This window comes from Amblyomma mixtum, chromosome 6, assembly GCF_055824585.1.
Source record: "Amblyomma mixtum isolate Tamu chromosome 6, ASM5582458v1, whole genome shotgun sequence".
Taxonomy (NCBI): domain Eukaryota; kingdom Metazoa; phylum Arthropoda; class Arachnida; order Ixodida; family Ixodidae; genus Amblyomma; species Amblyomma mixtum.
Window position 1 is genome coordinate 9,854,051 of NC_143017.1, and position 14,713 is coordinate 9,868,763.

The following is a 14,713-nucleotide window of genomic DNA, read 5'->3' on the forward strand; positions in this document are numbered from 1 at the left end:
AGCTTTATATTCAGACGATGTTCTTCTTCGTCGTCGCCAATGCCAAGTGAGGGCCTCTGGCAGTCGGTGGCGGGTTATGTAGCTTCAGCGTTGTGAAGTCAGAGCTGAATCATTTGGCTTTCCATTGGAAGCGTTGGTACACACCTCCCGGTTTCGGATGGAGTCTTTACGTCGCTTGTTTTGGCACTCAGGGCTTTCAATTGTAAAAGGCTAAGGTCGTGCAATTTGCAAAAATAAAAGCTGTATATTGAGACGATGTTCTTCTTCGTCGTCGGCAATGCCAAGTGAGGGCCTCTGGCAGTCGGTGGAGGGTTATGTAGCTTCAGCGTTGTGGAGTCAGAGCTGAATCCTTTCGCTTTCCATTGGAAGCATTGGTACACACCTCCCGTTTTTGGATGCCGTCTTTACGTCGCTTGTTTTGGCACGTGCAGGGCTTTCAATCATAAAAGGTTAAGGTCGTGCAATTTGCAAAATACAAGCTTTATATTCAGACGATGTTCTTCTTCGTCGTCGCCAATGCCAAGTGAGGGCCTCTGGCAGTCGATGGCGGGTTATGTAGCTTCAGCGTTGTGGAGTCAGAGCTGAATCCTTTCGCTTTCCATTGGAAGCGTTGGTACACACCTCCCGTTTATGGATGGCGTCTTTACGTCGCTTGTTTTGGCACGTGCAGGGCTTTCAATCATAAAAGGCTAAGGTCGTGCAATTTGCAAAATAAAAGCTGTATATTCAGACGATGTTCTTCTTCGTCGTCGCCAATGCCAAGTGAGGGCTTCTGGTAGTCGGCGGCGGGTTATGTAGCTTCAGCGTTGTGGAGTCAGAGCTGAATCATTCGGCTTTCCATTGGAAGCGTTGGTACACACCTCCCGGTTTCGGATGGAGTCTTTACGTCGCTTGTTTTGGCACTCAGGGCTTTCAATCGTAAAAGGCTAAGGTCGTGCAATTTGCAAAAATAAAAGCTGTATATTGAGACGATGTTCTTCTTCGTCGTCGGCAATGCGAAGTGAGGGCCTCTGGCAGTCGGTGGCGGTTTATGTAGCTTCAGCGTTGTGGAGTCAGAGCTGAATCCTTTTGCTTTCCGTTGGAAGCGTTGGTATACACCTCCCGGTTATGGATGATGTCTTTACGTCACTTGTTTTGGCACCTGCAGGGCTTTCAATCATAAAAGGTTGAGGTCGTGCAGTTTGCAAAATACAAACTGTATATTCAGACGATGTTCTTCGTCGTCGCCAATGCCAACTGAGGGCCTCTGGCAGTCGGTAGCGGGTTATGTAGCTTCAGCGTTAAGTCAGAGCTGAATCCTTTGGCTTTCCGTTGGAAGCGTTGGTATAAACCTCCCGGTTTTGGATGGCGTCTTTACGTCGCTTGTTTTGGCACGTGCAGGGCTTTCAATCATAAAAGAGTAAGGTCGTGCAATTTGCAAAATACAAGCTGTATATTCAGAGGGTGTTCGTCGTCGCCAATGCCAAGTGTGGGCCTCTGGCAGTCGGTAGCGGGTTATGTAGCTTCAGCGTTGTGAAGTCAGAGCTGAATCCTTTGGCTTTCCATTGGAAGCATTGGTATACACCTCCCGGTTTTCGATGGCGTCTTTACGCCACTTGTTTTGGCACGTGCAGGGCTTTCAATCATAACAGGTTAAGGTCGTGCAATTTGCAAAATACAAACTGTATATTCAGACAATGTTCTTCGTCGTCGCCAATGCCAAGTGAGGGCCTGTTGCAGTCGGTGGCGGGTTATGTAGCTTCAGCGTGTTGGAGTCAGAGCTGAATCATTTGGCTTTCCATTGGAAGCGTTGGTACATACCTCCCGGTTTGGGATGGCGTCTTTCCGTCGCTTGTTTTGGCACGTGCAGGGCTTTCAATCATAAAAGGCTAAGGTCGTGCAGTTTGCAAAATACAAGCTGTATATTCAGACGATGTTCTGCTTCGTCGTCGCCAATGCCAAGTGAGGGCCTCTGGCAGTCGGTGGCGGTTTATGTAGCTACAGTGTTGTGAAGTCAGAGCTGAATCCTTTGGCTTTCCGTTGGAAGCGTTGGCATACACCTCCCGATTTTGGATGGCGTCTTTTCGTCGCTTGTTTTGGCACGTGCGGGGCTTTCAATCATAAAAGGCTAAGGTCGTGCAATTTGCAAAATGCAAGCTGTATATTCAGACGATGTTCTTCTCCGTCGTCGCCAATGCCAAGTGAGGGCCTCTGGCAGTCGGTGGCGGTTTATTGTGAAGTCAGAGCTGAATCCTTTGGCTTTCCATTGGAAGCGTTCGTACACACCTCCCAATTTCGGATGGCGTCTTTCCGTCGCTTGTTTTGGCACGTGCAGGGCTTTTATTCGTAAAAGGTTAAGGTCGTGCAACTTGCAAAATACAAACTGTATATTCAGACGATGTTCTTCTTCGTCGTCGCCAATGCCAAGTGAAGGCCTCTGGCAGTCGGTAGCGGGTTGTGTAGATTCAGCGTTGTGAAGTCAGAGCTGAATCTTTTGGCTTTCCGTTGGAAGCGTTGGTACACACCTCCCGGTTTTGGATGGCGTCTTTACGTCGCTTGTTTTGCACGTGCAGGGCTTTCAATCATAAAAGGCTAAGGTCGTGCAATTTGTAAAATAAAACCTGTATGTTGTTGTAGCCTACGACAGAATGGCACATACCCACTCTGGGGGATCGGCCAAGAATCGGGTGGAAAAGGTTGGTATTCACCTGTACGTAGTAAAGGCAAAAAGAAAAGCACACGGGAGAGGAACACCGGGGGAGTCTACCACAAAAAGAGCACGGAGAGGATGAAAAAAAAAAATCAACAAAACTGAAAACAAATAATAATAATAATAATAATAATCATAATATATATATATATATATATATATATATAAAGGAGATTGGATTGGAGAGAGAGAGAGAAAGAGAGAAAAGAGAATAATTGGAAAAAAAAATGAAGCATAAAAAGAAAATACTGAAAGCTTTAGCAAGGAAGTCGATGAGATTCCAGCAAGAAATTTTGAACAGCGGCACAGACAGACCTGTGGCTGAACCCAAGTGAGGTGGCACCAAATGAAAGCAAGTGTGGGCTGCTCAAACTGAGGCCAAGTTGCTGTAAGGGCAACTCCAGCAGTCTTCTTCTCAAAGAGGTGAAACGACGACAATGGAGCAAAAAATGATCGATAGATTCAGGCTCACGGCAAAATGCACAGAGGGGAGATAGCGCCAAACCAGATCTGTGCAGATAGAAATTTAGAGGGGGGATGCGGCAGCGCAACCGCGTCAGAGATACTTCTAGCTGCCGAGATGGCCAAATTTTCCTGCTCCATGAATATTTCAGATGCTGTCTTGCACACTTAATAACGCTCGACGCCGGAACCTAGATGCTGTGATATACGCTGTAGCCGGGATGATGGGCAACACAGGGCCGCCTAGGGAAGCCTTTGCAAGGTTATCCGCGATCTCATTGACAGTCACGCTGCTGTGGCCGGGTACCCATATCAAGTGAACAAGGCTCAAATGCGAAGGAAGCAGCGATAAAAAAGTGCTGAAAGTGGGAGAGTCAACATGCGACGTGAGGGACGAACACAAAGATAAAGAATCGGAAATGACTGCCACTGCAGAAATAGAAGGATCAAGCTTGCGCAGAGCAAGAACTACTGCCAGAAACTCAGCTTGAAAAATAGGGGTGTAATCCGGAAGGCGCAGCGAAAAGGACCAGTCTAAACTCGGACAGTAAATTCCCACCCCTGCCTTTTCGTTGCACTGAGAGGCATCGGTTGCTATTGCAATTTTTGTAGGTAGGGACCTTAAATGATCCTCCAATAGACCATTTAAAATACGGGGAGGTAAAAGTTTCGCGTTTTGAGGAAAAATGTTGTCGAAAACAATGTGGACAGAGGACCCACTGCTTAATGCTGGAAGGATGTTGTAAATCTGCACGTTTAAAGGCTCAAGCAGCCTTTGCACGAACACAACCTGTGGGGTATGAAAACGAGGCCAGTGGACACCAAAAAAGGAGGTCGGCTGGCAACAGAAAATGCTTTGCGAACGGTGAAAATGGGATTCAAAGATTTTGAGGAAAGTCTGCACAGTTAGAAAGTGAAATCGGGTTAACAGAGGAGGAATGCGGGCCTCAAGGTACAGCACATTGGTAGCCACGAATTTGGGGACGCCAAGGCACATCCGAAGCACCTCCCTCTCCAAAAGGATGAGAGGACGAAGTTTGTATGAAGCCGAGCCTGAAAACAACACAGAGCCAAATTCTAAAATTGGCCTAACATACAATACGTAAATCATTAGGAGCGTATCCCTGCGCATGCCGTACCTGTGACTACATAACCTCCGTAACATGCCTGCGGCACGAGTCCCTTTTACAGCAACATGGTCGATGTGAGGCCGCCAGGTGAGTTTGTCATCATAAATGACGCCCAGGTATTTTAGGGATTGAACTTGAGGAATTGGTTGAAATTTGCATGAAAGAGAGAGCACGACAGGATCCTGTAGAGGAAAAACAAGGACGGCACACTTGTTAACATTTAATGAGAGGTGTAAACTGCTCAACCAGAGCTCAAGAGAACTCAAATATGATTGCAACTGATCATAGAGGGAATGTATATCAGGCGCAGCCGCAAAAAATGCTATGTCGTCCGCATAGACGTAAGTGCGAACATGGTGGTGGAGAGGAATGGAGCTCATGAGAATATTGAACAGCACAGGTGAAAGGACAGCTCCCTGCGGAACACCTCTCGTCTGTTTGTACCTCTCAGATTTTACCCCATTATGGACGCAGAAGAATTCCCTGTCATAGAGAAACGCAGATATCCAAGCAACTAAATATTCTGGAAACTGGAGGGACTGTAGCCTGTGTATTAGGATGGAATGCTCTACACTGTCATAAGCTTTAGAGACGTCGAGCGTAACCAAAGCAGCATACAGGCGTTGACGACGAGCTAGAAGAATACGACTCTCAAGATCTACATGTGCATGCCATATCGAACATCGCGGCCGGAAGCCGAGTTGACACGGGCTGAGAATAGTTCTGCGGTCAACAAAGGCAGAAACCCGCATAAGTAACACCCTTTCTATTAATTTTACCACGTTTGATGTTAAAGAAATAGGCCTAATATTTTCCAATTCATAGCCTCCGCCCTGGTTTTTAAGTAAAGGGATCACCTTGGCCAGCTTCCACTCAGAAGGGATCCAAGCGAGTTTGATAGAATAGTTGACCAGGTGTAACAAAGAGTTCGGAGACGCCTCAAATAGAATCTTGAGCATCTTTGAAGTAACACCATCAGGACCGGGAGCAGAAGCTGGTAATGTTTGAACAACTTGAGAAAGCTCCGAAAGAGTGACTTTAGTGAAATAATTATCTGGCGTCCTGTGCGCAAACAACACGGGACACAAAGGAAATAGAGACGAGAACCGCTTATGCAAGCCCGCGGCAATTGATTCAACCACCTCGATAGCTTCCTTTGGAGACATCACTAAGGACTGTAAATCACGAGAAGGCAGGACCTGTTTCCTGGACCGTAAAAAGCCAAATAATGCCCGTCGGTTGCCTGACTTTGAAAGAAAATCAAAATGTTCAGAGTCATATTTCTCTTTCGCACGAGAGACTGTGCGTTTAAAGGTGGCTGCTATGAATTTATAATCTTTCCAGTTATTTGGGCATTGGTTATAAAGAAGCTTTTTCCATGCTGCCTTCCTCCGCCTGTAATCCCTCGTACAGTCCGCGTTCCACCAATGATTAGAGGAATTCCCATTTGAGGGCCGCACCAGGAACTCCGACTTTTTCCGGCAATCCTCTAAAGCCAGGCATATGCTTGATGACTGGTGATCTTCGGCGATGTTAGAAACTGACGCGAGGGCAGAGCGCAACATCGTCTCAAATTTATCATAATTTACATGCGTCCGCAACGGACGAGCCGCAGGAGTTACACGACATAAGATATCAAAACGAACAGGTATATGGTCACTTGAGGAGCCGCAGTCAATAGTCGACCAATTCATTATGCCAATTCCAGGACTGGTGAATGTAAGATCTAAAACTGATTTAGACTGAGCGCAAAGGCAAGTGGCTGAACCAGAATTTGAACACGTAAGGCTGTTATCAGCAACCCAGTCCCAAAGGCGCTTCCCACATAGATTTGTGCGGTAGCCCCAAGACACATGGTGTGAATTGAAATCGCCAGCCATGAGAAGTGGGTTTCCACAGCTAGCAAGAAGCGAATCTAGAGGTCTAGTATCCTGGACTCCATAGGGTAAATAAACATTAACTAAGGAAAATGGGGAGCACCCAGGAAGAAGAAAGTCTAATGCCAAAATCTCACAGTCAGGGGACATTAGCTGAAAAGATACCTTAGCCTTGTGGCAAAGTTTTGAAGAAACTAACGTAAGCAAACCCCCTCCTCGTGACTGGCGATCTAGACGAAATGAACGATAATTTTTAAAGTGAAAATGTTTGTCGGCTGAAAGCCACGTTTCTTGAAGAAGAATGATATCCGGATTAACCTGGGAAGAAATACAGTGTAAATCTGTTGAAGCTGTAAGAATAGAGCGACAGTTCCACTGCAAAACTCGCAACGACGCTATGGTTTCGAAAGCAGAGCAGCAGCAACTGCCTGCTCTAAAATGGTGTCCTTCGGCATATTGCCAAGCTGCTTCTTCTGTGATTTGGATTGTGAACGAGAAGAAGATGAAGGAGATATCGGGGACCCGCTACGCTTTAGGACCCGCACGTCAGGCTCCATCATCTCGGAATCAGAGATAACTCCAGCGTCACTGGAAGTACCCGAGGTAAGAACAATGTTGGGTGCAGAAGTTTGTTCCTGGGGCTGAGATGTTGCAGATAGAGAAGAACGTACAAGAGCAGGGGTAATTACATTCGATAGAGAAGCCAAACTGGTCTGCATAGCATTAGTAAGCTGGGAAGCGAGGACGTTGGTGAGGCATTCCGAAACACTTGCTGCAATTTTCTCTACCATTTTTGTCATGGACGCTTCCACAGCAGACGCAATTGCCTGAGTCAGCGTTGAGTCTAAAGTCATGCCCTGACGAGCGGTCACCCCTGCATACCCGTAGGCCCGTTCCTTAATTTCCTGTATAGCTTCTCGGCGCGAACATCGTTTTCGGTCTATAACCTCCAGGATCTGAATTTCCTGCGCACGAGAGGGGCAGTTGGAAGAATTAGCAGCGTGGGCGCCACCGCAAAGGCAGCACTTCTCGTTGTGCTCAGAGCAGGTGCTCGTAGCATGATCTTCACCACAGAGACAGCAGCGCAACGAGGATTTACAACCGCCGGCGCTATGGCCATAGCGCCAGCAGTTGGAGCACTGCAGAGGCCTAGACGACAACTGGTCAACCCGAAAAATTAGAGGCCAGGCCTTTATTTCACTGGGGCAAGACGTGCCGGCAAAGGTGGCAATTACCGACTCAGTGGGCACCCGCATGTTGCCAACATCACGGTTACAGCGGTGCACAGCAACAACACCTGCGGCGGACAGCAGATCAAGGGTCTCAACTGGAGACAGCGATGAGTCGACGCCTCGGACAATGCCCTTCGTGCAAGCCAGATGAGGCGGAATAAAAGAGCTTACCCGGAGAGATGCGAAAGACGAGGTAGCTAGAAGATCTCTGACGCAGGCAAGGTCTGAGGACCTGCAGAGAATACCGCCGCGTCCAAACTGGCGGACCTCACTGATGGCTTCATAATGAGAAGTGGCTGACTGGAGCGCAGCCCGAACAATTCCAGGATTAGTCATCTTGATGGCGCCACCATCCTTAGGCACCAGCGCAACCGGGATGCTGCCGACGCCACTGCGCAAAAAAGCCTCCAAGGGCAAGACATCAGGGGAAAGGGATGCCGACCAGGAGGAGCTCCCCTGGCCGGGAGACTGGGTAGACATACCCCGGGCTTACGGCCTCACCGTGTGCTTGATGCCCACAAAACGACAAAGGCAAAGGCTCAGGGAGAAAAACAAAACCTCAACCAACCACCCGAAACTGAACCGATCGTTCCCCAGCGGGCGATGGAACGGCGACCTGAACGCCTTAACCGTCTTCTTCTTCTTCCCTTCCCTTCTTTATTCAGACGGTGTTCTTCTTCGTCGTCACCAGTGCCAAGTGAGGGCCTCTGGCAGTGGGTGGCGGTTTATGTAGCTTCAGCGTTGTGAAGTCAGAGCTGAATCCTTTGGCTTTCCGTTGGAAGCGTTGGTACACACCTCCCGGTTTTGGATGGCGTCTTTACGTCCCTTGATTGGCACGTGCAGGGCTTTCAATCATAAAAGGCTAAGGTCTTGCAATTTGCAAAATAAAAGCTGTATATTCAGACGATGTTCTTCTTCGTCGTCGCCAATGCCAAGTGAGGGCCTCTGGCAGTCGGTGGCGGGTTACGTAGCTTCAGCGTTGTGAAGTCGGAGCTGAATCGTTTGGCTTTCCGTCGGAAGCGTTGGTACACACATCGCGGTTTTGGTTGGCGTCTTTCCGTCACTTGTTTTGGCACGTGCAGGGCTTTTATTCGTAAAAGGTTAAGGGCCTGCAATTGGTAAAACACAAACTGTATATTCATATGATGTTCTTTGTCGTCGCCAATGCCAAGTGAGGGCCTCTGGCAGTCGGTGGCGGGTTATCTAGCTTCAGCGTTGTGGAGTCAGAGCTGAATCCTTTAGCTTTCCATTGGAGTCGTTGGTAAGCACCTCCCTATTTCGGATGGCGTCTTTCCGTCGCTTGTTTTGGCACGTGCAGGGCTTTCATTCGTAAAAGATTAAGGTCGTGCTATTTGCAAAATACAAGTTGTATATTCAGAGCATGCTCTTCTTCGTCGTCGCCAATGCCAAACGAGGGCCTCTTGCAGTCGGTGGCGGGTTATGTAGGTTCAGCGTTGTGAAGTCAGAGCTGAATCCTTTGGCTTTCCGTTGGAAGCATTGGTATACACCTTCCGGTTATGGATGATGTCTTTACGTCACTTGTTTTGGCACCTGCAGGGCTTTCAATCATAAAAGGTTAAGGTCGTGCAATTTTCAAAATACAAACTGTATATTCAGACGATGTTCTTCTTCGTCGTCGCCAATGCCATGTGAGGGCCTCTGGCAGTCGGTAGCGAGTTATGTAGATTCAGCGTTGTGAAGTCAGAGCTGAATCCTATGGCTTTCCGTTGGAAGCGTTGGTACACACCTCCCGGTTTTGGATGGCGTCTTTACGTCCCTTGATTGGCACGTGCAGGGCTTTCAATCATAAAAGGCTAAGGTCGTGCAATTTGCAAAATAAAAGATGTATATTCAGACGATGTTCTTCGTCGTCGCCAATGCCAAGAGAGGGCCTCTGGCAGCCGGTGGCGGGTTACGTAGCTTCAGCGTTGTGAAGTCAGAGCTGAATCGTTTGGCTTTCCGTCGGAAGCGTTGGTACACACATCGCGGTTTTGGTTGGCGTCTTTACGTCACTTGTTTTGGCACGTGCAGGGCTTTCAATCATAAAAGAGTAAGGTCGTGCAATTTGCAAAATACAAACTGTATATTCAGACGATGTTCTTCGTCGTCGCCAATGCCAAGTTAGGGCCTCTGGCAGTCGGTAGCGGTTTATGTAGCTTCAGCATTGTGAAGTCAGAGCTGAATCTTTTGGCTTTCCATTGGAAGCATTGATATACACCTCCCGGTTTCAGATGGCGTCTTTCCGTCGCTTGTTTTGCCACGTGCAGGGCTTTCAATCATAAAAGGTTAAGTTCGTGCAATTTGCAAAATACAAATTGTATATTCAGACGATGCTCTTCGTCGTCGCCAATGCCAAATGAGGGCCTCTGGCAGTCGGTGGCGTGTAATGTAGCTTCAGCGTTGTGGAGTCAGAGCTGAATCCTTTGGCTTTCCATTGGAAGCATTTGTACACACCTCCCGGTTTTGGATGGCGTCTTTACGTCGCTTGTTTTGTCACGTGCAGGGCTTTCAATCATAAAAGGCTAAGGTCGTGCAATTTGCAAAATGCAAGCTGTATATTCAGACGATGTTCTTCTTCGTTGTCGCCAATGCGAAGTGAGGGCCTCTGGCAGTCGGTGGCGGGTTATGTAGCTTCAGCGTAGTGGAGTCAGAGCTGAATCCTTTGGATTTCCATTGGAATCGTTGGTATGCACCTCCCAGTTTTGGATGGCGTCTTTCCGTCGCTTGTTTTGGCACGTGCAATGCTTTCATTCGTAAAAGATTAAGGTCGTGCAATTTGAAAAATACAAGCTGTATATTCAGAGCATGTTCTTCGTCGTCGCCAATGCCAAATGAGGGCCCCTTGCAGTCGGTGGCGGGTTATGTAGCTTCAGCGTTATCAAGTCAGACCTGATTCCTTTGGCTTTACGTTGGAAGCGTTCGTACACACCTGCCGGTTTTGGATGGCGTTTTTCGGTCGCTTCTTTTGGCACGTGCAGGGTTTTTATTCGTAAAAGGTTAAGGTCGTGCAATTTGCAAAATACAAGCTGTATATTCAGAGGGTGTTTTTCTTCGTTGTCGCCAATGCGAAGTAAGGGCCTCTGGCCGTCGGTGGCGGTTTATGTAGCTTCAGCGTTGTGGAGTCAGAGCTGAATCCTTTGGCTTTCCGTTGGAAGCGTTGGTATGCACCTCCCGGTTTCGGATGGCGTCTTTCCGTCGCTTGTTTTGGCACGTGCAGGGCTTTTATTCGTAAAAGGTTAAGGTCGTGCATTTTGCAAAATACAACCTGTATAATCACACGATGTCCTTCGTCGTCGCCAATGCCAATTGAGAGCCTCTGGCAGTCGGTGGCGGGTTATGTACCTTCAGCGTTGTGAAGTCAGAGCTGAATCCTTTGGCTTTCCATTGGAAGCGTTCGTACACACCTCCCAATTTCGGATGGCGTCTTTCCGTCGCTTGTTTTGGCACGTGCAGGGCTTTTATTCGTAAAAGGTTAAGGTCCTGCAATAGGTAAAATGCAAACTGTATATTCATACGATGTTCTTCGTCGTCGCCAATGCCAAGTGAGGGCCTCTGGCAGTGGGTGGCGGGTTATGTAGCTTCAGCGTTAAGTCAGAGCTGAATCCTTTGGCTTTCCGTTGGAAGCGTTGGTATAAACCTCCCGGTTTTGGATGGCGTCTTTACGTCGCTTGTTTTGGCACGTGCAGGGCTTTCAATCATAAAAGAGTAAGGTCGTGCAATTTGCAAAATACAAGCTGTATATTCAGAGGGTGTTCGTCGTCGCCAATGCCAAGTGAGGGCCTCTGGCAGTCGGTAGCGGTTTATGTAGCTTCAGCGTTGTGAAGTCAGAGCTGAATCCTTTGGCTTTCCATTGGAAGCATTGGTATACACCTCCCGGTTTTCGATGGCGTCTTTACGCCACTTGTTTTGGCACGTGCAGGGCTTTCAATCATAACAGGTTAAGGTCGTACAATTTGCAAAATACAAACTGTATATTCAGACAATGTTCTTCGTCGTCACCAATGCCAAGTGAGGGCCTGTGGCAGTCGGTGGCGGGTTATGTAGCTTCAGCGTTGTGGAGTCAGAGCTGAATCCTTTGGCTTTCCATTGGAATCGTTGGTATGCACCTCCCAGTTTCGGATGGCGTCTTTCCGTCGCTTGTTTTAGCACGTGCAGGGCTTTCATTCGCAAAAGATTAAGGTTGTGGAATTTGCAAAATACAAGCTGTATATTCAGAGCATGTTCTTCTTCGTCGTCGTTAATGCCAAATGAGGGCCCCTTGCAGTCGGTGGCGGGTTATGTAGCTTCACCGTTATGAAGTCAGAGCTGATTCCTTTGGCTTTCCGTTGGAAGCGTTCCTACACACCTCCCGGTTTTGGATGGCGTCTTTACGTCGCTTGTTTTGGCACGTGCGGGGCTTTCAATCATAAAAGGCTAAGGTCGTGCAATTTGCAAAATGCAAGCTGTATATTGAGACGATGTTCTTCGTCGTCGCCAATGCCAAGAGAGGGCCTCTGGCAGCCGGTGGCGGGTTACGTAGCTTCAGCGTTGTGAAGTCAGAGCTGAATCGTTTGGCTTTCCGTCGGAAGCGTTGGTACACACATCGCGGTTTTGGTTGGCGTCTTTACGTCACTTGTTTTGGCACGTGCAGGGCTTTCAATCATAAAAGAGTAAGGTCGTGCAATTTGCAAAATACAAACTGTATATTCAGACGATGTTCTTCGTCGTCGCCAATGCCAAGTTAGGGCCTCTGGCAGTCGGTAGCGGTTTATGTAGCTTCAGCATTGTGAAGTCAGAGCTGAATCTTTTGGCTTTCCATTGGAAGCATTGATATACACCTCCCGGTTTCAGATGGCGTCTTTCCGTCGCTTGTTTTGCCACGTGCAGGGCTTTCAATCATAAAAGGTTAAGTTCGTGCAATTTGCAAAATACAAATTGTATATTCAGACGATGCTCTTCGTCGTCGCCAATGCCAAATGAGGGCCTCTGGCAGTCGGTGGCGTGTAATGTAGCTTCAGCGTTGTGGAGTCAGAGCTGAATCCTTTGGCTTTCCATTGGAAGCATTTGTACACACCTCCCGGTTTTGGATGGCGTCTTTACGTCGCTTGTTTTGTCACGTGCAGGGCTTTCAATCATAAAAGGCTAAGGTCGTGCAATTTGCAAAATGCAAGCTGTATATTCAGACGATGTTCTTCTTCGTTGTCGCCAATGCGAAGTGAGGGCCTCTGGCAGTCGGTGGCGGGTTATGTAGCTTCAGCGTAGTGGAGTCAGAGCTGAATCCTTTGGATTTCCATTGGAATCGTTGGTATGCACCTCCCAGTTTTGGATGGCGTCTTTCCGTCGCTTGTTTTGGCACGTGCAGGGCTTTCATTCGTAAAAGATTAAGGTCGTGCAATTTGAAAAATACAAGCTGTATATTCAGAGCATGTTCTTCGTCGTCGCCAATGCCAAATGAGGGCCCCTTGCAGTCGGTGGCGGGTTATGTAGCTTCAGCGTTATCAAGTCAGACCTGATTCCTTTGGCTTTACGTTGGAAGCGTTCGTACACACCTGCCGGTTTTGGATGGCGTTTTTCGGTCGCTTCTTTTGGCACGTGCAGGGTTTTTATTCGTAAAAGGTTAAGGTCGTGCAATTTGCAAAATACAAGCTGTATATTCAGAGGGTGTTTTTCTTCGTTGTCGCCAATGCGAAGTAAGGGCCTCTGGCCGTCGGTGGCGGTTTATGTAGCTTCAGCGTTGTGGAGTCAGAGCTGAATCCTTTGGCTTTCCGTTGGAAGCGTTGGTATGCACCTCCCGGTTTCGGATGGCGTCTTTCCGTCGCTTGTTTTGGCACGTGCAGGGCTTTTATTCGTAAAAGGTTAAGGTCGTGCATTTTGCAAAATACAACCTGTATAATCACACGATGTCCTTCGTCGTCGCCAATGCCAATTGAGAGCCTCTGGCAGTCGGTGGCGGGTTATGTACCTTCAGCGTTGTGAAGTCAGAGCTGAATCCTTTGGCTTTCCATTGGAAGCGTTCGTACACACCTCCCAATTTCGGATGGCGTCTTTCCGTCGCTTGTTTTGGCACGTGCAGGGCTTTTATTCGTAAAAGGTTAAGGTCCTGCAATAGGTAAAATGCAAACTGTATATTCATACGATGTTCTTCGTCGTCGCCAATGCCAAGTGAGGGCCTCTGGCAGTGGGTGGCGGGTTATGTAGCTTCAGCGTTAAGTCAGAGCTGAATCCTTTGGCTTTCCGTTGGAAGCGTTGGTATAAACCTCCCGGTTTTGGATGGCGTCTTTACGTCGCTTGTTTTGGCACGTGCAGGGCTTTCAATCATAAAAGAGTAAGGTCGTGCAATTTGCAAAATACAAGCTGTATATTCAGAGGGTGTTCGTCGTCGCCAATGCCAAGTGAGGGCCTCTGGCAGTCGGTAGCGGTTTATGTAGCTTCAGCGTTGTGAAGTCAGAGCTGAATCCTTTGGCTTTCCATTGGAAGCATTGGTATACACCTCCCGGTTTTCGATGGCGTCTTTACGCCACTTGTTTTGGCACGTGCAGGGCTTTCAATCATAACAGGTTAAGGTCGTACAATTTGCAAAATACAAACTGTATATTCAGACAATGTTCTTCGTCGTCACCAATGCCAAGTGAGGGCCTGTGGCAGTCGGTGGCGGGTTATGTAGCTTCAGCGTTGTGGAGTCAGAGCTGAATCCTTTGGCTTTCCATTGGAATCGTTGGTATGCACCTCCCAGTTTCGGATGGCGTCTTTCCGTCGCTTGTTTTAGCACGTGCAGGGCTTTCATTCGCAAAAGATTAAGGTTGTGGAATTTGCAAAATACAAGCTGTATATTCAGAGCATGTTCTTCTTCGTCGTCGTTAATGCCAAATGAGGGCCCCTTGCAGTCGGTGGCGGGTTATGTAGCTTCACCGTTATGAAGTCAGAGCTGATTCCTTTGGCTTTCCGTTGGAAGCGTTCCTACACACCTCCCGGTTTTGGATGGCGTCTTTACGTCGCTTGTTTTGGCACGTGCGGGGCTTTCAATCATAAAAGGCTAAGGTCGTGCAATTTGCAAAATGCAAGCTGTATATTGAGACGATGTTCTTCTTCGTCGTCGCCAATGCCAAGTGAGGGCCTCTGGCAGTCGGTGGCGGGTTATGTAGCTTCAGCGTTGTGGAGTCAGAGCTGAATCCTTTGGCTTTCCATTGGAATCGCTGGTATGCACCTCCCAGTTTCGGATGGCGTCTTTCGGTCGCTTGTTTTGGCACGTGCAGGGCTTTCATTCGCAAAAGATTAAGGTCGTGGAATTTGCAAAATACAAGCTGTATATTCAGAGCATGTTCTTCTTCGTCGTCGCCAATGCCA

The 14,713-nt window shown here is 48.1% G+C and overlaps 1 protein-coding gene across 1 annotated transcript; it reads right to left on the reverse strand.

Annotated features, from left to right (window-relative positions):
- Positions 1–6,490: 6,490 nt before the first annotated feature.
- On the reverse strand, positions 6,491–7,938 carry LOC149338191 (uncharacterized). Its single transcript, XM_089550284.1, has one exon. It carries the CDS (start codon positions 7,868–7,870, stop codon positions 6,554–6,556), a length of 1,317 nt encoding a protein of 438 aa, XP_089406410.1. The 5' UTR covers positions 7,871–7,938; the 3' UTR covers positions 6,491–6,553.
- Between the last annotated feature and the right edge of the window lie 6,775 nt (positions 7,939–14,713).

Excerpts from the sequence above, each read along its gene's own strand:
- LOC149338191 (XM_089550284.1), bottom strand. The coding sequence starts at position 7,870 with ATGTCTACCCAGTCTCCCGGCCAGGGGAGCTCCTCCTGGTCGGCATCC.